The sequence below is a fragment of the Myiozetetes cayanensis genome, unplaced genomic scaffold (assembly GCF_022539395.1).
Source record: "Myiozetetes cayanensis isolate MyiCay16 unplaced genomic scaffold, myiCay2020 scf12, whole genome shotgun sequence".
Classification (NCBI taxonomy): Eukaryota; Metazoa; Chordata; class Aves; order Passeriformes; family Tyrannidae; genus Myiozetetes; species Myiozetetes cayanensis.
Window position 1 is genome coordinate 27,113,929 of NW_026086826.1, and position 26,397 is coordinate 27,140,325.

The following is a 26,397-nucleotide window of genomic DNA, read 5'->3' on the forward strand; positions in this document are numbered from 1 at the left end:
TTTTTTTAAACAGCTGTTAATTAATCCATAGCTATTAAAGCTTGCTGTTTTTCCTGTTAAGGCCCAGAGGCAGATGACTTGGTTACCAACAATGTAAGGGCAGGCAGAACGAACAATGCATTAATATAAGGCAAAACACACTAGAAACGATGACTTCAGTAAATAAAAAAAGTATTTCCAAGGGTCCACACAGGCAGCAACAGTCTAAAACAAACTGAGGGAGCTGTGCTCTGCTGCAGCCACACCACTCACTGCCATACACTGCTCTGCTTTCCCACAGGAGGGAACCACCTCAGTTTCTTGCACTGTTACGTGGCCTGACAAGCCTCATTTACTCTTTCCATTCATTTGTGCACACAATTACAAAGCAGTTTGGGGCTGCAGCGTCACAGCTAAGCTGTTGCCAGTATTTTCCACCCAACTCCCCAAACCAAAGCAAGCTGCAAAGTGCTTCCAACCAGAAGAATGAGGCTGAAGCAAACAGGAACACTCCCTGGATACATCCCGGGGGAGCAGAGCTCGATATGCTGGTTTACTGCCAGAATTTTCCAGGCTGTAAACAGATCTTTGTTCCAGAAGTTTAGACCCATCTGACTAATCCTGCAGAAGACAGAGAGCCACCCGGCCCCGCCATGGGCAGGTGACGATGGCTGAGCTGCATCCAAACACACACAATCCCTGCTGGAGCTGTGAGGGGAGGACTCCGCTCACACACACGGCCTGTTCCTGGTGCAGAGCTCGGAGCCACGGCCTGCAGCCTCTGCTGGAAGAGCAAAAGGATCTTTGGATCCTGCTCCACAGCACGAGGGACACGTCCCTGGTCACTGAGGCTTCTCCTCTGGCAGCAGAACGGGCTGTGCTAATGGAAGGGGGCTCTGACTGGAAAGTCCATTTCTCGGTTACAGTAAATTTTCTAAATTTAATTGTAGGTGAATTTGGACGTGAACACACAGCTTACGTCCATACTACTGCAGGTTCATTGCACCGCACAGACCAACTGGACATTTGCACGCAAACCACACGCGCTCAGATATTTATCGAATTAGAGAGATTTTTCAATTAGGAGACCTGGTAATTGAAAAAGATTCCTCCCTGTTGAGTGATTGATGCCCATTAGCCTCAAGGACTTTAAAATCACGTGCCGGTTCAGCAGCCTCCACCCAAAACTCGGCACGGCAGCCAATCTATTTTCCAGTTCCCAAGTCCCAGAGCAGTGATCTCCAAGGGCTCAGGGAGACTGAGAGCTGCGTGTTTGGAGCTCACCTCGAAGCAGAAGTCCCGTGCAAGGATGCTGCTGTGCAGTGGTTTGACATAAACTGCTTCTTCTGCCGAGAAATCCAGAGTCTCGAGGATGGTGTCGTGGTTCAGTAAAGACTCATGGGAACGCGACTCCTTCAGCTTGGGCAGCTCCCGTGGTCTGCAGGGCAAGAGGGAAAGGAAGCGTCACTTTTCTCACAATTACCAAAAGAGCTGGCAAGATCCCAGACAAAGCTGCAGCTTGTTGGTGCTTATTCAGAACAACTTCTGCAATTAGTCTGCAAACCTTATGAAAATAACATTAGGCCAGTAACCCCAGACTCCCAAGGGAATACCCAGCTACATATGCCTAGGAAGTCCGTTCCCACTGACCTAGAAATCATAGCTGCTAAGCTGTCAGTGAAAGAAAAACAGCACCACAAAAAGTTCAGAACTTAACTGCTGAAATTTAAAGAAAACCCATAGATAGCTTTGGACATATTACTGAAAATATTTGTTACTAGCTGGACTAGTAGAAAAATATTGTGTATTAGCAGCAAAAAGCACACGGAGCCCTAAATCTGTAACCAATGCAGAATGAGAGCAGATGCTCTTGATTTTTAAGAAACAAAACTTTTACACTCAAGTCAAATATGCAAATTCCTTCCCACTTCACAAATGCTTAAGTCAGTCACCTGCATTCCTCAGGCTTCTTCCAGTTTGAACTATTTCCCATTTTCTGGATATATCCATTCTCTTTTAACTTCTCCTCACTAATGCTCGTGGCTTCTCCTTTTCAGTCAACTGTCCTGTAAACCCTTGAGCTCCACCACAGCTGGCATCCCCCAAATTCACAGCACCTTTTTATCAAGGCAGCCTTCTCTTTGTCCCCACCAATTCTTGAATATTTCTCAAAGACATGTCCCTCCTTCCACCACAGCACAGCTTTTGGCAAACAACAGCACCATTATAAAACATGCTCTAACACTTTCTGTTCTCTCCCAGTTGGATTTAATGCGACATTTGTGCATAGCAGAGAGCTCTGCTGTCACCCAGCACTGCAAAACATGCCCATTTATAGGTGACATGGTTCCATCTCTGCTCCTTCTGACTCCAAAGTGACACCTGGACAAGAAGCTCCTGCAATAAAGTGATATAATACTTGAGGCACAACCTGCATCTCAAGGTAAACGCCATGTACAGACACATCATATTTTTCCTGGGAAAAAGTCCTGGCTGGAATTCAGTCAAAGCCTTCACAGTTGACCAACAAGCAGGAAGAGCACAGAGTTCCAGCTTAGCAGAAAAGGAGCTGTTTACGTGGCAGGTGTAGATTTTGTAAAGATATTGAAGCCCCTATGGTCAGTGATCCCTGCGAGTGTATCCATAATGTAGCTGCCCATCCAGCAAGTGTGACTGAGCACAAGGAACAGATATGAAAGCAGAGAGGCATCAGCTCTCTACACATCACCTAGAGAAGGGTGGTGCTCCTGTGTCCATCCTCAGAGTATTCCCTCTTTTTTCCCCTTAATTTCAAAAAGTAATTAGTTTTTCTATACTTCCTTTACAAATCTTATAAAAAAACCCCAAAACTCATATTCTGCATCCTTCGCTAAATCAAAATTCTCCTACCTGTGACCAACTCTATAGGGAAACAAAGAGATAAAAATTCCAAACATATGGAAAAGGCTTCTTAACAAGACCTTGGGTACCACAAAGGGTACATGCAATGCAACAAGCAGAGCTCACCTGACTGCTCTCTTGTCCAGAATGAAACGCTGAAGGTATTCGAGCAGATTCACACGCGATAAGATTTATTACACAGTAAGGGAGAACTCTGTTCCCTTTTAATATATTGAATGACCTAAGTGCAGCCAGCAAAACCCTTTGATGGGAGGAATATTCCAAAGACACTGATTTCAGATGCAAAGCAGCAGCCCTGGTACGAGGCTGTGCTTTGTTCTAACAGGTTCCAGCAGCAGCTGAACCAACGCAAACCGAAAACCTCAGCCACGTATAATTGAGCACTTGCTGCAGTTAAGGTAGGGCAAGTCTAAAATAAACACACCACAATACACCACTTTAATGCCATCTCTGCAAAACACTCTCTAATTTCTCCTCTCAAGAAAGCACTGCTGAGGTCACTTGGCTTCTGTCCCTGCCCCAAACTCTCAGCGATTCCAGTCCTTACGAAGCACTTGGGTGCTGAGAGCCTGCAGCCAGCTCCTGGTTGAGGAAGGAAAGCATGGAGTGGTGGGAAGAGGAGGAAGAGGAAGGGAAAGATAAATGATTGCCAAAGAAAGGAGAAAGAAAAAGAGATTTTGCAAATCCCAGTTCAGCGGAGGCTGCACTTGGAGCGAGACAAGGCAAGCAGACCTACATGAAACAATTGTACAGCCACTTAGCAGTGCATCCCCAAACCATAGCGGTGCCACATGCCACGGCCCTTCCCTGCAAACTTCCTTCTCTGGGCTACATCTCAGATAAGAAATCCTGCTGGGGGAGGAAGAAAGGCACAAGACAAATCCAAGAGGACTTCTTCCTCAAGCCTCAGGTTACAGATTTCAGCCGAACATCCTGCCAGGCAGATAGGCTGGGGCAGGGGGAGCAGCCAGTGAAGAAAGCTCTCTCTCCTCGGTGGCTGCGCTCCCACCAACCCCACGAGTGCTCAGAGAGGCTCCCAGGAGAGGCTCCCAGGTCCATGTTGTCATGACACAGCCTCCCCTAAGGAGATTAGGGAGGGCTGGCAGCCCAGAGAGGCAGCAGGCGAGGGGAGGCCGCTCCGCAGGCGTGGCAAAGGTGACCTTTCCAGAGAGGGAAGTTCCCTCCTCCTCGTCCTTTCCTATGAATTTGATGAGATCCGGTCATTAAAACCAGAGGGAGAGAGCGAGTCATCTGCCAAAAAAGCCTCCAAACAGCCTCTGGGGACAGGGCAGGGACAAGGGCAGGTATACACACACACTGACTGCACTCCCTGTCTCCACATCCCATCCCACAAGTTACACCTTGTAGTAGCATCTCTTGCGCTCCATCGCTCCTCTGACTGGGCAGCTGGGAGCATTTGGGTTTGCTGCAGAGCAGCTGGAGCACTGCTAGTTTTGTTGACTCAGGGTCCCTGTTTGAACAATCCCTTGAAGTTACTGTACTTAAAACAGCTCAATAAACTGATTAAGTGGCTTAGAATTGGCGCTGTGTCTCCCACAAACATCAGAGCAACAGTCGTAAAGCTGTTGGTTAGATGCAACCACATGCATTTACAAACACAAGCACATGCATTTGTAAGCACCACGGTATAGATTTCATCTACTGATAGATCTGCAAAGCAGATCATTGACTTGTGCCTAAATCAGCAGCATCCCAATCGATGTAGGCAATAATTATACAGAAATCATAGTTCTCTGCAGCTTTAAAGCCTCATCTGATATGCTGAAGCAGTAACAAGGAAAGGAAATTGCTTGCTGGCTTCCCTTTGGCATAGATGCCACGAATTTATTTCCCAATGTCCAGCAAAGGGGCTGGATTAACAGGGTCCTTCCTGCATTAGGTAGGAAGCTACTGGTAAAATGAGTGTTGCTCAGTCTCTGTCAGGAGAGAGGTAATCCCAGGGAAGCAGATTACTGTAAACAGGAAGATCACACATGCAAAAGGTGGGGGAAGGGTTGTTTGTACAAATCTGTTTCTGTTAAACAGCTCCATTAACAACACAAATCCTGTTTTAAATTACAGTTCACCTCCCGCTATCAACTTTTTATCCTGCTGCTTTTTCTATCTACAACAGAGACTGCGAAGGAACTACGTGGGAGTTCAGAGCAAACAGTTACCAAAGCACCAAATAATTCTTACACAGGTATTCTCCATACTTTCTTTCCAATAGGAAGAACAGGCAGAGGAGGAGCACGTCAGGGACATTTTAAACTTCTCACCTCTTTTCACCTGTTTTGGGGTACTGGTCTTCAGAGCTGCATCATTTCCTTCTAAATCAGAGCCCAGACAATGCTCCAAACCACTGACCTGTGACTGCTACTGGAAAAAGAGTTCTCCAACCATCCCATCTTGCTGGCCCAGCCCCTAGCTGACCCTCTCTCCTTGCCCACTGTAATTCAGTACTTTTCCACGACAGGAAGATCTCAGTTGTAAGCTGGGAAATGGGAACCTCTGGCTTTCAGTGGCCACCCATGGCACACAGCAGCCTATTAGCCAACTTCTATTATATTCCACCGTCTGTAAGGCACGTAGGATAAAGGGTTAAAATGCTAATTGCTACGGTTATGAAGCTCTCCTGCTGGTTTTGATCTCTTTAAAAGCCAACCTACAAGGCACAAAAAGACTTCCAATTATTGAGTTTACCAGGGAGAGCACTACTTTGCTTGGAAAACAAGCCTGTGGATATCAATAACCCGAAAGATTAAAAAAAAAAACCAAAAACACCACATTTAAAAATGAACTTTCTTTTACCAAACTGGCATGAAAGGCGAGAACACTCAAGTACCCAACTACTAAAGCAGCCAAACCTCCACCTGGCCTCGCAGGGAGCTGCACACTGCAAGTAATTTCAGCACAATCCCCGCATGTTTAGAGACACTCCCCGAGATCAGAAAGTCAAATTCAATACTTAGCCACTCTGCCAAGTCTCTGGGCTGTGATGCAGGGGGCTTCCTGCTGCCATTCCAGCTCCCAGCCCTGCCGAGCAGGGCCGTACCTTCCTCAGCATCACCTGCGAGGCACCTCCGCTCTGCCAGGGCTGCAGCACCAGGTTTCCCTGTCCGAGCCTTCATTTTGTAGGCACCACACCCAGCTTCGTTTTCCAACTGCCAATTAGCTGAACATCCCATTACCTGGTCAACAATTCTACAAGTCTAACCAGTTTCATTATTAATTTTTTTTTTCCCTCCAAAAATCAGAAACTTAGGGTAACTTATTTAGCTGCAAGTTCTACTCAGGTGAGATTAGGCTTTTTCTCAGCCTGTTGTTTCAGTCTTCCACTGCAGTTCTGTTTTCTTTTTTCTGGCAAGGTCCTACCGAAAGCCTCATTGTTTGAATCCTGGATTTGCAAAGCCCTTCCCTGACTGCCCACTCTCCCTGTGCATCACAGCTTGCCTAACAGACACCTCTCAGGATGAATTTGACAGCAGGAGAGTTCTCCTTGTCTCTGCTATTAACGTTTCCAATTGTTGTTTTTTTTTTTTGATGGACCAGAGATGTCAATTGATTCACTTTCATTTCACTGCTCAACTAGAGGTGAATGCTATGAGGAGGAGCCCAGGCTTTGCCCAAAAGCATCGGCCATTAGGAAATATGTTTTTATTAAGGGGAAGGTTTGTGACAGCCACTGGGAACTTTTTCAGTTTTCACTGAAAACCAAGCAACTGTGTGAGGACTGAAAAAACCTTGGCTGAAAGAACTATGTCCACCAAACCAGGAGAGAGGCATCTCTCCGGAAACAAACCACTCCTCCCCTCTACCCCATCCTCCAGCGTGCTGATAGCAACAGATATACTGAATGGATGCAAGCTCAGAGTGAGTCAAGCCTTAATAAGCCATTGTGTAACACAGATTTCTATCCTGACATCTAACCCAGGGTGAAAATCCCCCACCCTTTTTCAAAACCCGGCATTAAATTAGCACAAACCCGAAAAACCCAGCAAGTTTTGCTTCTATTACCTACACGATCGGTGCTATTTTCTCACTGCAAAGACAGGGGGAGGGGGGAGAGAGAACTCACCGAAAGTAGAAGAAGCTGCTGCTGGAGGAGTGGCACCGTTTCACCATGAACCCCAGAGCCATGGTTACCTGCTCCCCTGCAACCTGCCGGCGCCCATTCCGAGCCAGCACACGGCGGATCCCTCGCCCCACTCGGCCCCCGCGCCGCGGCTCTCTCGTAATGCCATGAAATGACTTTCAGCAAAGCAGGAGGATTCCCACGTGGCACTAAATCCCAACAGGGCAAAACCCTCCCAGCTGTCTGCAGGGCTTTGCTGCAGTCGCCGAGACCATATGCAGCCAGTCCCAACAGTGTTCGTCCCCTCACCGTAAACAAAACTGTTGGTCCTCTTGGAAATACTCTCAAATTCCTGGCCTCAAATTGAAAATGTTCATTTGGTCTCTCCTTTCAAACGTAATTTTCATTAAGTCTTTTCTCGTGCTTTTATAAACACGTTTTATATATTAATGATACTCATTAATACGCAACAAACTCATTAGTATGTCACAAATTAGTAACGACAAGCATTAAAGATGAACACGAGTGCTGAAAGGCTCAAAGGATGCAGCAGGAGAACAGGCTGGGGAAGCTGTGAAAGCTGCTGCGGTGACAGGGTGCCAGGTCACCTCACAGAGAGAGCTCTTGGCAACCTGGGGAGCTGCTGTACTGGCCACACACCTGAAGAGCCTCATTCCCACCCGCCGTGGGTCACAACCCAGCAGAGCCTGAGCCTTTCCACACTGGTGCCTTGTAAAGACAAAATACACGTTTTCAAGCACGACAGACCACCCAGCAAACAACCTGAACCCCAGTAACAGAAGGGATGTGAATTCCAGACTGAGAGGCTGTGGATTTCTACAGGACACCTGGATGCTGATCCACGTTTCTGGAGGGGCACCACAGCTCTCTCCACTTCCCCCATCCACTATTCCAGACACACTGAAATAAAGTTAACAGCCAGAAAAGGCAGGTTGGCCAATTGCTTTCCGCTGAAACAGAAAATCTGATTAAGAAAAATCTGCAACTCATCTCCATCACTGCTCCCTTCGGCATTCCTGGCTCCTTTCTATTTTGAATCAACTCTGAACAGACACCATCCATCCTCTGTTCCTATTCAGTGTGGCATGCAGTGTTACAGTATCCCAAATCTTGATGTACACCAGGATAAATAATCTTCCTTACTCCAGAATTTTGGAGATATTTATCTATAAACATCTCCACTTTGTTAGCAGGACCCAAAGATCTCGAAAGCATGAGAAAGCAATATGACAGTAGCCTCTATTTCCTTCTAATCCTTGCAGAGTTTTGATTTATAAAGCTGTATAATACTTTCTTTGAAGGCAGGGCTCTTGTATTTGTCAGAACAGGAAAAGAGAAATGCTATCAGTCAACCTGGCCCTAATAACCTGTGTAACACCATGACATCACCTAGAACCACCTGCTTAAAATGGGAAAGGGTTGACTCACCTGGGTAGGACAGGAAAGTTTTTGCTGCAACAGATCAAGACTCAGACAGAACACAGGGAGAACAGAAAGTGAGAGAGTGGCAGTTCCTCCTCCTGAATTTAGAGTCAGCTGCTGTGTTCAATAATGCCACCATGTGACAAAGCACCTGGATTTTACGCTTTTGCAGGCCATCAGAGAAAATCCACGTTTCACTCAAGCCTAGCTGATAATTTGTGCCAACACTGGCAGGGAGTAGAAGGGGACAGGGAGTAGATCTATTTTTAAAGAGACTTTGCTGTGTGTAACATCATGCCTTAAACCAAAGTTGTAGGAATTAATTATAGCTACATTTATTGGCTTTCCCGGAATGACAGCGCTTCCTTGACAATGCAGAAGCAAGTATCCAGTACAAGTACCAAGCTCAGGAAGGACAACCAGATTATTTGTGGCATATTTATTACAAAAATTCAAGCAAAGTTGGTTACAAACCAGTAAAAATAACAGGTACTTGAGCTCCTTTTATAGCCACGTTGCAATACCCTGAAAATACAGATTTATAAGAAAAAACTTGACTGAAAGCAGACTGGGTGGACATTACCATGACTGTAGGAGCAAGGCCATCCCCATGGACAGTCACAGCTGGGAAGCAGCAGGGTTTGCTGTAACTCCTGGCATTAACAGACCTCCAGCATCCCCAGCCTTGCTGGGAGATCCCTGATTTTATGGTGCTGCCTTTCAGATGGAGAAGACAGCACCATTGATTGAAGCAGCACAGCATGACAGATACAACTAATGAATTCTACTCTGCCAAAGGAGAAGGGAAAAGGCACTACACAATGTAAAAATCACAGAAGCCTGGCGTGGCCTCGAGTACGGGGCAACCTGTTTTTCACTCAGTCTAGGTCTCCTGCTGGGCTACTGTGGAATGCAACACAGAGTAATGTTTAATAAAAACAATCAAGAGACTTTACAAATAGTTAGGAAACACCGTGTGTAGGAGCTTTTGATTGCCTCATGTACAATCCATTCCCAGCCTGAATCGCCAGCCAAAAACTAAACAAGGATACACCAAATGAAGGACTAAAAGGGTCAGAAATTACTGAGTTTTCCAGTTTTCTGAAAAACAGACCATCTGTTCATTGCAGTAACACTGCAATAATTAAAATACCAGCACTGCAATCATTAGCAAGGATCCTTGGTGTGCCTGAACTGCACTGGGCACCTCAAGGCTCTTCCAGCGCTGGAGGAACCGACCTGCTCACACCAACACAATTCCTCATCTCAGCCACAGCACTGATCTGCAGGCAAGCACTGCCTCCAGCAAGGCAAATTTCTCCAAAGCTGATCAATCCCATGGCTTTGTATCATGGAATTGGAACTCTGCAGCTTAATTGAGACAGATGCAGCAAAACGTATATTGGAGTCCATCTGCTTAACCCGAACTCATCGACAGCTGCTCAGAGCAGCAAAGTTTGCAGTCCTGTATCAGCAGGACATTGTACACTAAACTTCTGTGTCAGTCCACAAACCACCCATCTGCCAGCTGCACAATAAACCCTTTCCTTGCCCTCCTCCTGGGAGTGCTCACACGTGCTGTGTGAGGCACTGAACCTTACCTGTCCTCGGAATTGTTGGGAGATGGGAGACGGAAGCTTATGTTCCTGTCCAACTTGGACTGGCTCTTTGTCCTCTTGATGGATCCCTTCAGGCGTTTACTGAAGAAGCCCTAAAATGAGAAGTTGCAGAAGTGAGACAGGGAAAGTGATGCCAGTAATAAATCAATCACTGCACTGCCTCCGAGTCCAAAGGCAGCGGTGATTCCCGGTGATGCCCATCACAGAACAGCCTGCTCTGGGATTCCTCTGAGCAGGAAGGAAGGCAGAGCAGGATTGTCAGTGACAGTTCCAGGGTGTAATCACTTCCAATTGCAATAATTAGCACTGCTCACATTACGGGGGCACTTCAGTGAATTCCAACTCTTAAACAAGAGAAACCCCACAATTACCATTTAATATTTGTTCCTACTAATTCATTATATTTGTTCCTACTTCCCCTTTACACGCCATGTTTTTAATTCCTGGTGAGCTTAAGAGTACAGATGTCTTTTACTATGAGCTTCTATTGTGCCCGCAATTGCACTTAGCTTTTCCTTTTTTAATTTAGATATATCACACTAAATCTTACAGTAATTTGAAATGTCAACAGTCTCACTTACCAGAATTGAAAATTTCAAGATTTCACACACCAGTGACTTCAGATATCAATTATGGTGTTGATACGAAGGAAAGCTCAACTCAGAAATCTACTTAGGTTCTAAAAATAAACTAAATCTTCAAGAAATCTCTTTCAAAATGCAACTGTTTACCAAACAATTGCAGCCCAAAGCCATGTGACTTGGAGGGAGCCTCTGGGGATCATCTCCTGCTCAGTGGGGATGTACTGCCAACACTAGGTCAGACTAACTCTGACTTGGTCTTGCTAAGTCAGGAAAACCTCTGGAGACAGAGGGAACAGAGGAAGGGTAGTCTGTTCTCTGCATCTGAAGGCAGGGCTGCATTTAAGGCTGCCCTTCAATCTCTGAGGCTTGCCAGCCAGCAGGTTCCTCAGGGGTGAAAGCTGCTATCTTCTCCTGACACAGTGGAAAAGAAAAAGGCCTTCTATCTAAATATAGGAAAAAAACACCCCAAAACCCCACCCCTCAAATGTACACAGGATGCTGGGGGAAAAGGTACCGAGAAAAGGGAAGAAGCATTTTCAGCTCTGTGTGTGCCACTCAAACTCTGCCCGTGATCTTGCACTTTCCTTAGTCCTGGTATTGAAAAAGTGCCTTTGAAAAACCCCTGTAATCAATAGATGCTCTTGGGCTTCTCTTGGGGCCACTGCTGGAATTCAAGTAGAGGATGCACAGCGGTTTCAAAGGCACTTTCATATATGCTGACCTCTCAGCATAAGAGGTAACAAACCCAGCCACAGAGATTCAGACCTGGTGGACCCTGGCTTCAGTCCAGCACCTCTCACATTGCAAACATGAAATAACATGTTTTTCTCCCCTTAAGGGCAAATAAGACAAAGCTGACACAATTCAGCAGGGGTGCAAATGTATTTATATTGAATCGTTCCAAACCCCACTCAGAGAAGGACGGTGAATATTCATTTTTGTGTGCATGTACAATTTTAAATTGGTTGTGCTTTAACATTGCTGAAACATGTTCTGGTTTTAATTGAACATGATCTACTCCCTAATGGAACATTAATGCTGTCTGGGGTTGAACAGGGCTATCCAGTCCTGATAGCACCAAAAAAAAAAAAAAAAAGGGTAAGAGCATATTTAAAGATAAAAGTTATTCAAACAAAGGGTGTTCTAACTGGTCATCCTCAAAAGGCTCGAAAACATTTGCAATTATTTGCTCTGTGCACCTTGCTGGCAGCTCATGCAGAGCCAGTGCTTACAGATGGACAACCTGGGAGCAGCATGAAAAATTCACGTGCCAGAACTGAGCAGAGTTTTTCAGACTTCCATTTGCCAAAGGAAATGCTTTTAAATACTGAATGCAGACATAAAAAAGGATGCAGTGATGAAAAACAAACTTCTATCTGCAGCAACACCAGCTAACTGGAAGTTTTATTTCCTCGTGCTACTGTAAAGAAGAAATCCCTGCCAAGGTTTATAATGCAGCTTGTATCATTAAAAAGACAAACCCATGGTTATTGCTTTTCTTATTGTCTGGGTATTTCATTTAAATACTTATTTCAACACAAAACAGACTCCTGTGTGGTTCTTATACCTAAAAGGAATGAAGTGGTTGAGCTTTAAGAATCATCACGAAACTTCTTTCAAAACAGTGGGAATTTTACTGCTTAAGCAAACACCCTCAGACAAAAATAAGTAAATTTCTTACCCAAACTCCCGGAAATGATGAGGTTATGTTCTTAATAAAAAAAGTACAAATATTTGGTTGGATAAAACGCCTAGGATGCAATTTGAAGAGATCAGTACCGTGTAAACACAGTGTTTCAAGAGGAGACCAGCGAGAGAATAACTGCACAAGAACTGTGCCTTAATCCTTTGAGAGAGAGATTTGAGGGTCACACTCAGTGGGACGAAGTTCAATACAAATTCCCCTCAGAACCACAGGAGGTTTAGGGGAACAGGGATGGAAAGGAGAGACGGGGAGAGTGAGCAGTGGAACACAAGCACACACATAATCTGTGCAACAGGCTCAGGGCAGGTTTGTCATCTCACCCAAAAGCATCAAACACTGGGGTAAAAAATCCCAATGAAACAGCATCTAAAAATAATTCAATCCCACTGAGAATTCTAGTCATCTCATTTGGAAGTTAAGCAACTTGACTCTCACTCTGCCAAAATCTCCATAGGAGATGGGATAATTCACCAGGCTGTTGGAACTTCCCTCCATAGCTGCACGGGGAAAGTACAGAAACTCTGACCCCCAAAGTATTTCCAACCCAGGGGAGGTGGCTGTTGAGGGCAGCTTTGGCTTTAGGAAATGCTCACTCCAAAGATGCCAACTGTGTGTTTGTCCTTAACCTCAGAGCAGCACGTGAACTGTCCAACAAATTCAGAGACAGCCCCAGTAGGAGCTACTCAACTCCTTGGCTGCTGCTCCCACAGACACAACGATTCCTCACTCTGGGGAGAACTGCCCATGCATAATAAATAACGATTGTCTTGGTTGCTTTGAAAGGGAAAGGTTAATTCAGCCACGAACAAATAAAAGTGTATATAACCAAACACTAATTATCCATTGACACAGCGCAGTGGCACTAGTGGAATTTTCAAAGCACTAAAACCAGGTGAAATGGGTGAGAAAAAGGTTCATCTTAGACACAAAGCTGTTTCCTACGCTGGCTCTTTCTGAGGACAAACACATTTGCCTTTGGGAGCTTTGCAACACATCTTGAACATCTTTAATTCTCGATGAGGAGCACCAATGCATTATTAATAACACCAGGTGGGCAACTTCATTTACAGAGCCATGAGACTTATTCTCTCCGAGGGGAAGGGTTGGATGGGTACAAAGATAACCCTCAAGTGACCGTGGATGACAGCAGAACTGCCTCCTCGCTGCTGTGTGTGGTGAGGACATCAAGCTTTTTATTTCTCAAGATGCTCACAAGCAGCTATCAAGAAAAGAAAAAATAATGCCATAGCCAAGTGAAAATGCTCTCCTGTGCCAGCAACATTGTAAAGCTATGGGAGGCAAAGAAGCAGGGGAAGATAGCCAGTTTGGAAAATGGAAAGATAAAACTAGCAGGATATTCTAGGAACGAGCAGCAAACATGGAGAAGTTAACTATTCCCTACAAAACAACACCACAAGGCCAATCTAACTGGCAAAGAGGTGGAGAAGTTTGCTTATAGCCCAATAACACTCAATATTAAAATATGAGCAGTGACTGCCTTCAAAAAGTCTCTCAGCCACTCATACAGTAGAAAAGCAGAGGAAAACAACTCTGGATACACCTTGGAGGCAAAATACAGAACAAGAGAGTGACTTACACAGTCACACTCCACCATCAACCCATCCAAAAAACCTGGCACTATGTCACTTGAAGAGGTGGTTTGTGCACAGGCAGAAAACAATAAAAAACATGTTTGAATGTACAAACAAAGGATAAAGCCTGATAAAAGTAAAGTGGTGTTATGTAAATCTGCCATAGCTTTCTCCCTAATGCATCACTCCCCTGGTTTTCTCATCTCAGCAAGAAAACTAGAACAAAACAGAACTCCAGAAGTATAAACTGATTAAAGGCAGACAAGAGGGGGATTTATAAATGATAAGTTTTAAAGACCAACTATTTATTTTAGGAACAAAAGCAAGAAGGGATTATAGATGTATAAAACAAATAGAATGGAAATTACCTAAGCTCCTCATGGACCCTGTTACATCAGAAAACCAAGGGGCAATTTCACATGAGAGGCAGTACATTTCCCTGACTGTCAGGAAACCTTTCCTAATGCTGTCTATAAATGAGCCCATCCAATTCTCCACCACAAGATATTATACAGACAATTTTTTTTTCAGCAAGATTAAAAAAGGATTATGTGTTTATATAAGGAAGAATAACATATGTAGCTGCATTAGTCAGGTTTAAAAATAACAAGAGTGAGCAATAATCATGCTTCAGGACACAAGCTGATCAACAGCAAGGATCAGGAAAGATATTTTTCCCCTGATGGGACAGCACTGCAGATTTGGCCGGATAACAATTTCAACTTTCCAATGAAAAACGGTCTACAGCCACAGGAGGGATGCAGAATAGGATGAACAAGTTTAGGAAGAGTAATAAGAAACCCAAGGAAATGCAGAGGATACTGTAACAGTGATACAGTGATGATACACCTGCTAATAAAATGCATTATAAGATTGCTTGCATTCTGCATGATATGCAGTCAAAAGTACTAAAGGAATCAAATTTCCAAGTCACTGGCAATTAAACCAGAAAATTCATGAAGAAGCAAGAACTACCTGATAACCAGGGAGGGCCACATCAGCTTTTCAGATCCCAGTTCAGCATGGACACAACTGGGAGCAGAGCCTGGCTGCCCTTGCGGGACCTGCCCAAACAGGGCCCAGCAGAAGGAAAGAGCATCCTTAAAAGCCCCTATCCAGGAATTAGGGAGTAAAGGTCAGAAGCCTGGCTGAAGAACAACAAAGCACGGTGATAGACAACATAGACGATAAGAAGCAGGTCACCTGAGCCTCTCAGGAAGGGTAGGCAATAATTTCCTGACCCTGGTTCCTCAGTCCCCTGGCACGCAGCCAGTCAGCAGCCCAACACTTCAGAACACTTTCTGATAACACAGCACACACATGCTAATTACAAAAATGAATGGAAATGAGCTTTGTGAAAGCTCCTAACGCAACCCCGAGACCTGGCTGCAGGAATATCTAAAAAGAGTAATTACAACAAGTGATAAAGTATCAAGGCAGAAGAAAGGGTCCAATGGGATGTGGTGAGGATAGTGGCACTGCTGCTTCTGCTTAACATCCCTGTTAATCATCCGGAAGAAAAGTTAAACAGCACATTAATTACACTGAGCTGTATTAAATTAGGAGGTGAAGTGAGGGCCAGGGAGGACAGGGAAATGACACAAAGGGTTGGGAGCAATTAGAAACTGGTAACACGCATTCCTGTGAACTTTAGTTCCAGAACTTGGAGAATCAATTGAAGGGAATTAAAAGCTCAAGAGCAAGAAAAGTGATAAAAAGGCCAGAAGGACTGATTTGCAGAGGATGCATTAATTAAACTTTGCATAACTTGACTGTTATGGAGGTGAAGAATAGACTGAGTTGGTATATATTTAAATACTACTAAACCAAGGACAGTTGGAATGTGAGCAGTGTTTAAAGTTATGTACATTCACAGTTCCTTACATTAACTAAGGAATAAAAAGAATTGGATAAAGTCAGATTTACACCAAACATGAGAATAATGTTCCTGCTGTTGAGGTCCACCAGGCAGTGTCACAGCCTGGATATCCCCATCATCTGACTCAACACTAAAGTTTGATGTAATGAACAAATCTGCTTTGGCAGCAAGACAGCGTGAGGGTTATAAAGCCTATGAACAGCACTATTCCAGAGTAAAGATATGGGTGAGAGCTTAGTGAGCACCCTGGAGAAAGTCAGTCACCCATTTGTGCCTTCTGACACGAAAGTCACAGAACAGGCACCACATCTAAGCCATCACATCACAGGCAAGTGATAAAAAACTAGACCAGATCCAAACAAAAGTGTCACAGAAGAAAAGGGTGGGAAATGGAAGGAAAAATGTTCATCTCTGTTAAGGGGCCACATTTGAGCACAGCTGGCTTTTCAAGGAGGGTGCCGTGCTGCCTCACAAAATCCAAATCAACAATTCCATCTCTGCACTGGTGCTGATGCAGAATTAAAAGCATGTACTTGTATGCCATGGGGTCACACAGCCAGCACAGCTCAGACTTACCCTGTCCTGGCAGCGCGGCGGGAGCAGAGCAGAGCTCTGGAGGAGCAACAATCTTGCTGACTGCATAAAAGATGAGGCTGGGCAGCCACGAGATCTCATCAAGCTTTGACCTTCACTTGGGCTGGCTGCATTGTCTTCTGTTCCATTTAGCTGTACTCTTAAAGAGCAGAGAGGCAGACAGCATTTCTATGGATCCAATTATACCCTCGACCAGAAACAGACCAAGGAAGGCAATCCGCAAATATCCTCCACCAGGGTTCCTATAAAAATCATTTTATTTACTTCAAAGATTGCGTTTGGCTTTCCTGTCTCATTTGCACTTGTTTCGTAGCCTCTCTCTCATCTTTTTTTTCTCTCCTATTAGCCAGCAGACACGGATGAATCACATATTATTTGTGATAACAACCCAGCCCCAAAGAAGCCAAAACGGGGGAGCGCAGTGCGAGCCTGAAGAGCGGTTCAGCGATCCCTCTCCATCCTGCCACTGCAGGGGGTTTGAAGATGTCGATAACCTCATATTTACCCCGGCTCCTCGACTCCAATGGCAGGGCAATGAGGGAATGTGTCAGGTTGCCACAGTGCTCCACAGTGCCACAGTAGGGAACGGGATGCACGGAGGCCGAGATGCTGCCAGGACATGGTGTGTGTGGGAAGGGAAAGGCTGGTTCCTTGCCCACTTATGTGTCATGGTGCCTGCTTGTAGCCAGTTCCCTCTGCCTCCCTATTTGTTCAGTCCAATAGCACTCATTATTAAAAATATGACTTTTCCAATATATATAAAAAGAACACATCTGTCTATACGTGAGAAGGCACGTTTCTGAAAGACCTGAAAATTGCCAAATGGCAATTTACACAGCTCTTAGATGGAGCCTGATGTTTTAACTGAGGATAAGAGTATTGGGGGAAACAGGGAAGAAAAAGAAAGGACAAGCACCAAGAGCTCTTCTCTCTGCATGCACACCTTGTGTTGTGCAGTGTCAGCATTAGCAGAATCCCCTTTAATCCCCTCGGTGAGATAACCAGAACAAATCATAGAATTACAGAAGGGTTTGGGTTGGAAAGGACCTCAAAGATCATCTCATTCCACCCCCTGCCATGGGTAGGGACACCTTCCATTACCCCAGGTTGCTCCAAGCCCTGTCCAACCTGGCTGCCACATGCAGGAATGGGGCAGCCACAGCTTTTCTGGGTAACCTGTGCCAGGGCCTCACCACCCTCACAAGCACGTAGCACATGCTGGTCCATCTAGTGGTTTGTCCTAGGGAAAAGTGTAACCCCTGAAATTCTGTTTTTCACACATTAGTAAGTTTCAACATACATCTTTTCCTCCAGTGCACATGTAGGAGGTGGGAAGGCAAATTTCCTGAAGTTTACACATCAGCCCTTTAAAATAAATCCTTCACTGACCATTGCCACTGAAGAGGCTACTTAAAAAATGTCTTATCGAGCAAATGTTTCCTTAAAGGCAATTATGCTGTTATAAATCAAAATTCCAGATGCTAAAGCAGTGCCAATTAGCAGTATTAAAAAAACAGATGCCTTGTTCTGAGAGAGCACCACTGCCTGGTGTTTGAAAGGAAAAAACCTGCACAGAACATGCTGGAAGCCACTGTCCTATTGAGAAGACAGCTTTTAAATAGCTGTTCCGAGATGCAAACTTAAAAAGCTGTAAAAGCAACTTATTATGAAAGTCTCAGCATAATTTTCTGTCAGGATGGAAGAAGGTTAAGCTGTCCCCTGCCTTAAGCTGCTTTCTGTTAGAAATCCAAGCAGTGAGTAGAAGAGGTATGGCACAGAGTCAGGGCCACGGAAAGAACAACTGAGACAGCACTACTCTGCAGCTGCCCCTGGCCCTCCAACCTGCACTGGAGGTGACAAAGTCTGGAGAAACAAAACAGCAAGTTCTCTTACTATTAATCTCCTTTACATGTAGAATAAATCCCTGTCAAATAAAGGCAACCTCACAGGCACAAATTCAAAGTTGTTACAGGCACCTTTTACATCCTTGACTTGCAGCTCTTCTCAGACCAGTGATCCAAAACTTCCATGAGGCACCCAAGTCACCTTTCCTGCTTCTGAGAGCTGGGCAATTCTTATTATCAGTCAAAAGGCAGAAACGTGATTCCTCCCCACCTTCTCACCCACCTATTAGATGTGTTTGATTTCAGCAATTTTGGCCTGAGCTCATCTGTGTTCTTAAGCAATCTGACTTAATTGCAGTTTGCTCTTTTGAGCAGATCACAAGTTGGCTCAATGTTTTAAAACATGGGTGATCTCAGTCCCCACCTGCATCACAACCTGCTAAGGAGTAACAGAGTGTAAATGGGTTACTCAGAGCAAAACCTTCCAAGCCAGAAGCCACGTCCCCTTGAGAAGGACAGGAGGGTGCATTCTGCTCCTGGGCATACAGGTGGTCAGGCAGACAAAGCAGCAGAATCCAGCTCCATGTGGCACAAATAGCTTCTAGCCCTGTGCTGGTTCATGCCCAAGAAAAGCATCCATGTGCTGCCTCCTGAGCCTATTTGCCAGAATCCTAAAAGCCCAGCACACCACCAGGGAAAATAAGAAACATTCTGCAAGGCCCTTGATTTGAAAGTGAGCAGGAGCTAAGAAGTATCAGAGAACTGTTAGACAAGAATTAGAGAACCATTAAACCTTTGCATAAGAGATAGGATCAGTATAAAAAAATTGTCCCCAAAAAAGGAGGCCTATAAAGTAAACAATACCGATAATCATCAAACACTTCTGATATGCAGCTTGCAGTTGCCAGACAAAGGCTACTACAGTGCATGCATACATCTAAAGGCAAGGGCTATTACTTATACATGAAGGCAGAGAGAACAGAGAATTGCTTAGACATGAAGAAAAAGATCAGACTTTTGAAGGCTCTCAGAGTTCAGAAATCTTCCTGGAACTCTGTGGACCGTGGGCTCAGGATAAAATTCTCAGAACCTGACGTAACAGAATATTCCTGTAACAACTTCACATACAGCCCAGACCAAGGCCCTTTTCTCCCCAGGTACCACCCAGAAAACAGGTCCCTGAACTGACAGAGGGCTGTTCACGGAACACAGAATAGCTGACCTGGGAACACACCTCTGGAGATTGTCTTGTCCAACCCCCTGCTCAAAGCAGAGTAAACTAGAGCAAGATGCTTAGGACTGTGAGCCCAGTCTGCTTTGGAAAACATCTCCAAGGATGGAGACTCCACAACCTCTCCAAACAACTTGTTCTAGTGCTTTATCACAGTAAGAAAAAAGGGGCTTGTTATGTTTAACTGGGATTTCTTACAGTTTAGTTTGTGTTCAGAGGCTCTTGCCCAAAGAGCCTGGCTCCATCACCTTTATTCCCTTCTATCAGGTATTTACAACAGTGCTAAGGCTTCCCTCAGAGCTTTCCCTTCCCAAGGCTCAGCAATACCTTCTGCTTTAACTGCTACTTCAGGTGTCCTTTGAACTAAAGGAAAACACGATTCATGGTCTTTCAACAAACATCAGCTGGGAGTCCAGGTTTTGTTCTGACAAGGAAGCCTTTACAAAAGGAATATTCTTCCCAGCTAGGACAGTCAAGCACCAGAGGAGGTCGTTGAGCAAGGCTGTACAATCTGCATCCCTGGAGGTTTTCCACACCTCACTGGGGAATGCCCTGAGCACAGATGGAAGTTGTTCCAGCTTTTAAGAGACGTCCCTTCCAATCTGTATTATTCTATGACTCTGAAAAGTGACCAAGTGAGGATATCTAGTATATTCACTGCGTCCCTGGTCCTTTTCTCCATTCCAGTAAACCATGAGTTCACAGGCTGCTTTAAATATCATGTATTCTAGAAACTCTGACCAACATTAATCCTTTAATAATTTAAATAGCTTTCATTAAATCCTCGGTTGTTTCTTAATTTTACTTTTTAAATGACATGATGTAGGATTTATCCAAAACCAAAGTTGCACACACACTTGGATCTAAAGGGAGCTATGAAGTGTGCTTAAAAGGGATGAGTGTTATCTAAAGCAAAGCAAGGATGTAGACACAAAGCTGCAGAAATACTTGTGTCCAGAAATGGTACTCACGTCCATAGAGAATATCCAAAAAACTTCAGTGTTTGCTAGCTAATTCTTCTCCTGGTTTTCCTCAGGTTTTAAAGTAGGTAGATTACTAGCATTTGTCCTCAGTCTAATAATAGAAATACCTTTGTGCTTTTGGATACACTGACCAAAAACTGACACAAGCAAGAAAATCCAGGCTGTAGCTGAAAAACTCTCATGCAAACTCAGAGCCAGCCAAACTCAGGACAAAACCTGAAGAGCTAAAGAGGACTTAACACATCTGCAGAAATTTCATCAGCTTCTGAATAAACTATAAAGCCATTTCAATTTTCTATGTACTTCACTGGCATGAGGGGGAAATAACATGCCACTGCTAACCTAAAGGAGCTTCTCTTCCAGTCAAGATTGAATATGGAATGCAATCCCTGGAGGCAACTTCAAAAGTATTTATATAGGTCGCTGCCCACATTAACTCTGATGTTTCACTATCTGCAACTTTAGATCAAGGCAATGAAAAGCAGCAAGCTTGGGATCTTCTTTGATATCTCATATATCAATATATATATATAATAATCTATATATAATATATAATAATATATGATATAATATATAACACAATATATAATATATTATATAATATATAATAATATATAATATAGAATGATATATACTCTATATATCTATATAATATATCTATATAATATATATATAATAATCTTCTTTGAAATCTCATTGATAATACATGATACTTGGTAGCAAAACCCCCTTGGTCAACTGGAAATATTAACTAAATATTATTCCTTCCCTCCCAACCCCCCCAGCTTGGTTTACACACTGTGATATTTTAATCTCCTCCCATCCCACAGGACAAATCCCCCTCTGCAGGGCAGGCACAGCACACTTACTGGTACTCGGAAGGGAGAGGTGTTGGGCACCTCCATGGAGTTGCTTTTCTCAGAGGTGCTGGTCCCCGAGATGCTCCGTCTGCGAGGAGATCTCTCTGCCGGGACCTCTGAGGAAGAGAAGAAGGAGAAGAAGGTGGTGAATGGGTGCCTGGGGGTGGGGAATAGTCAGGTTTTGTGCTCTGCAGGACAGACTCCTCAGCAAAGTTTCAAGTGCATTACTAAACCGCTGAACTAACCTACCTATTTCTCTGTATCTTATTTACTTACTAAATTACAGTGGCATTTTCACTGGCAGATCCCAGGTTGTGAATCTGACTTGAGTGTAGGCAATTAAAATTAAAAATGCTGGTAAAGATAAATACCTAGACATATTTAATATTCTGTTACTGTCTGAGAGACAGTATTCAGAGAACTTTAATACATTTATTGAATTTAATTTTTTAATGTAAGCAATGCAGTAATTAACAGATAATTACAATCAAGACCCAGGCAAGCTCAATTTTAGTCCCAGCTAAATGCAATTTGACGAAGGTCAAAGTTTGGTCGTGTGTGATCCCACTACTTGCTCAAACCATGCAACCAGCAGAAGACTCATAAGTGCCTGGGTAATATGACATATATATCTCTGCAGATAAAAAAAAAAAAAATAGGTCAACTTCTCCTCATTCTGGCAGTATGACCTTACTAAGACACGACTTTGGCATCTTAAATCCATGCCGGCTGATCTGACGAGCACAAATAAAAGCTGCACTGATATGTTTTTCTAGTCTAAATACTGGAATAACAGCACATTAAAGTACACCCAGCATTACAACCCTCTCCACAGACACACATCTACTGCACATAAATGCATTTTTTATATATAGCTAGATATGCATCTGTATGCACACAGATACCTTTACTACAAAGGCTGCCCATCTCCAAGCTCAATTGCCAGACTCTAAGCAATCCAACTTCTCAAAACGCCCCCCAACGCGGGGAGTGAAGACGGCGAGCGACCTTCCTAGCGGAAAGCCCGTCGCTATCTGCCGAGTCTTAAATGGAAGGAGCGGTGCGCGACTCCGGCCGCTGACATTGTGACGACTCCCGCCGCCGTGCTGCTTCCAAAAGCCCCACGCCGCTCTAAGTTCCATCACCGGCCGCGTTGCCCTGGGGACCGGGGCTCCCTCCGCTCCCGCGAGCGCCGGGGCTGCGCTCGCCCTCCCGCGCCGGGAGCAGCGAGCGAGGCAGCGGCGCACGGGGCTGCAGCTCTTCAATCAATCGCTCCGGCTGCACATCCTCACTAGTTACTTTCAGGCTATTAACAGACGCCCAACTGCCGGCTTCCCCTCTCCGCTCCCGAAAATCTCGCTGTACATCCTGATTCACAGCGGCACAAAAATAAAAATAATAAATAAATAAATAAATAAATAAAGCAGGGTTTATGGAGAGAGACAGCCAGCTGGTGCCACGAGGAGCAGCGTTTGCCTCCGAAGAGCCGAGGGGGGAAAAAAAGGAGAGGAGCCTTCTTCAGGGATAACATTACTTGTGATGTCTTTGCGTACCAGATTTTGATTTCACCAGAGTTATGATACGTCTCTGCCATGGATGCTCGGAGACCGACAAAATGGAGCGTTGCCGGAGGGGAGGCTGATGAGCCTGGACCCTGCAGTGTTAGTGTCTCACACGGGAGATATTTATCTTAAAAAAAAATAAATAAACATTAAAAAAAACCAAACGGCTGACATTGAGCCCCTCAGTCTGCTCGGGGGAAAGGACTGAGAGGGAGAGCAGCCTCCTACACTGGGCAAACAAAGTGTAACACGCGGCGTGGCTACCACTGGGAAAGGGGCAGGGCACTGCCGAGCCTGGGGACGATGCGTGAGCCCTTCTCGCCCCGACCAAGCACATCCCGGGCTGTCAGAGCTCGTGTTGTCCACGGCAGAGTGAAACCCTGGAGAGACTCCGCCAGCTGAACATCAGGCACTTTTTCCTACAGCTAAGGAAGCATCACCTGCTCCAGAGATGGGGGGTAAGTCCCCACCAGGGCACTTTTAGAGAACAAAGCCCTTGGAGCAGGGCCAGTGGCAGCCCAAGGTTTTTAACTCAGTCCCACCGTGTCAGGAGCCTTTGCAGTGCTGCCAGTTTTATCTGAAAATATGCTTTGGTATCACGAGCCGCCTCCCTTGTCTATACGAAAAGGAAACTTATTTTCTGCAGCACCTGTAAGTACTGCCCTGCCCAGAGAGACCTGTGTTGCACAAGATTTAAAACACTGCCCCTGCCATTCCAGCTGTCCACGTAAGGAAGGCAAACGGGAGGGATCTATTCCCTTGGAAATGAGGGATAGAGCGAGCACCTTTTATGTTACACTGAACAGTAAAACCTGTAACGTAATAGGTTTGGCTCTCTGCACTTCTCACACGCAGGAAATCACATCAAAGCTGCTCCGGTAATTTAAAACAGTCTGTTAACTTTGCTGAGTCATAAAATGAAAACAGGAGCCTGAATTCCCCACTGTTTCCAGCAACACGTTCTGCAGGAGGGGCAGTTTGGGAAAGAGTTTAAGTTTGAACTGAATGGAGTTGAAAAGCCACCACAAGGAAAGTGCCTGGCTCCCCTTGTCTTCCCTCTCCCCCCCACATCCACCCAGCAGCAATCCAAGTTGTCTGCAAATAAAACACTGAGATTTCATCGGTAACATGAGTTTTTTTTCTTTTCTCAGACCATCACAGAAATGTAGCATTTGGAGAAGGGAAAATAAAATATTCACTAAGTGCCTGCAACAAACTAAAAACTACCTTTCCCTCTCTTCTCCTTCTGAAAAAAACAAGAGTAAATAAACATGCTTAGTCCCTAGGAAAAGGAAGACCCAGATATAGCAAAATTGTCGGGATATGTTAACTGGAAATCAAAAGCTGAAGCAACTTGCTCTGACACCCGTAGAACAGGATTTTTGCTGAGTCGTGTAAAAGAAATCTATACTGTCACCACCAGGCAAAAAATTAGACAGTTCCCTCCCCTGCTCCACTGGTAATGCTTGGGGCTGCTCTTGCATAATCTTCACCTGCTGTAAAAATCAATGCACCTCTCATCACCTTAGTATTAAATTACAACTGCTTTCTGCATTGCTCACTCTCAGGGACCAAGGCTACAGATAAATCACATTGTTTATCCATCAAAATAATCTGAAACCCTTTCCAGCCACTCTCGGTTTCTGGGAAGAAAGGAAAAGGAAAAAAAATTAGGCAAAAGGAAATAAAGGAAGGCAGACAGATCTTCCCCTTTTCAGCCTTCAACAAATAATGGTAGAATCCTACAATGTTTTGGGTTGGAAGGGACCATAAAGATCACCCAGGCAGGGACACCTTTTGCTACACCTTCAAACAAATGAGTCATAAACATCCCTACGGGACACTTTTATCACCTCATGTATTGGTGATATGCAGTACTATTTATGTAAATAAATATTTATGCAAATAAGTTTTTAATTACTATTCCTACATAGTAATAGTCGGTTCCAAACTAGCTGAGCAGATTACTCTGCAGTGGCAGGTGCCTCTGAAGAGGGAACTGCCCAAGGATACAATGCAGGAAGGTCTCTTTTCCCATCCTATTGCACCACTCTACCCTCAGCAACACCAAAGCTTGTTTTGTTGGCCAGAAGGCAGGTTTGTGTAAGACAGGTGCCATTTACTACTGGGAGCAGTGGTGAGGACTGTCCTCCTCAAAGGCAACCCTCTCTGCCACACTGGTGTAGCCTCAGAGGCCTCTGGGGCTTAACCTAAACTTCCTTTCGCTGAGTGCCCTGGCCACTTGAAATCCAAGCCTTGCTGTGGTGGGAGTTTGTATTCTCACTGTGAAGAGCTCTTTCTCTGGGTGGGAGAAGCAGAGACTAATCAAAGTTCCCAGCTCTGCAGGACTAAGCCACACCAGGTAGGAAGGGTTGGGAGACAGAACAGGAACAAGAAGAGGAAGAAAGGTCTGAACAGCATCTTTCAGTTGGGTATTACCTAATAAAATAGGAAGCCTCATGTGTTAATGTTTTATCTTGCAGTAAGCATTCCCTCTCATTTTGCTCACCTGGGGAGAATTCAGACTTGGGCCCAATTCACAGACCGTCATAAAAATGTCATTAAATGCCTGTGTAAGAAGCTTAAGGTAAAAGCAAACTCAACCCCCCCAATCTGCTTTAAGTCCTGAAGTCCAAGTTTGTGTTCTGACTAGAACACATTATGCAAATCCTGCAAGGTATAACTTAAAGGAAAAAATGGAAATTCTCAGAATATAGCTTTTCCACATTTATCAAGGCAACTAGACAGGGGAAGAAAGCCACAAGAAGATACATCAGAGTGAACGCAACCAAGTCACAGCACACTGTGCACAAAAAGTGCACAAAAGCTGCCAAGCCTGGAAAGGGAAACACAAAGGGAACCCTGCAAAGCTCACTCGCTACAGAACTCCAGCATCAAACAATTGCTAGATACCAACTATGACCAAAAACTCTCCCACTCCATTAGCAGGGGTTTGAAAGGAGATACTGTGCTTTACTAGGGATTGAGACGATCAGACAAGTCTTGGAAGATGATCCAGTAACTACAAAAGATTTTTAATTTAGAGACAGGTAATTCTGTTGGTGTTAGATACTTGCATTGTGCTGGTACATAAAAAAAGTGTCTTTGAACTAGTGCCCAGTTCAGAAGGTGCATAGCAAGCAACCTAAATGACACTTAAGTCATTTAAAAGACATTTAAGTCATTGATTCCTAAAGGACTTCACAGTCTGAAAGACAAGACCTACCATGCAAAGCAGATGAATACTAGAGGAGGCTGGAAAAAAGGGCACAAATATCATAGGAGAGAAAAATTTTGGGGTTTCAAGTACAAACTCTCACAATTTCTTTTTGCTGAATGTTCAGAGGAAACTGTACATGGCACTTAGTGAGTACAACATCAGCTGTTCTCAGACTGATGCATTCCCTTTGAAGGGAGGAATGAAGCCTCCAGCTCTGCAAACCCAGTCAAAAATCAAACAGATGCATGTCCCTAAACTGCTCAACAAATCCTCTGTGTCACGTGAGTGGCTGTACAAAATTTGGGATAGCTGCTCCTTTTTGCCCT

The 26,397-nt window shown here is 44.5% G+C and overlaps 1 protein-coding gene across 23 annotated transcripts in view; it reads right to left on the reverse strand.

The window, feature by feature from the left end:
* RASAL2 (RAS protein activator like 2) overlaps nucleotides 1-26,397 on the reverse strand; it is a 169,299-nt gene that overhangs the window by 28,404 nt on the left and 114,498 nt on the right. For 18 of the 23 annotated variants that reach the window (XM_050306524.1, XM_050306519.1, XM_050306520.1 and 15 more), the window contains 3 exons: nucleotides 21,299-21,405; nucleotides 10,000-10,109; nucleotides 1,264-1,417 (listed from right to left, as the gene is read on the reverse strand). In XM_050306524.1, coding sequence (XP_050162481.1) covers nucleotides 1,264-1,417; nucleotides 10,000-10,109; nucleotides 21,299-21,405 — 371 coding nt within the window. The other 5 variants (XM_050306532.1, XM_050306527.1, XM_050306530.1 and 2 more) reach the window with 5 other exon arrangements.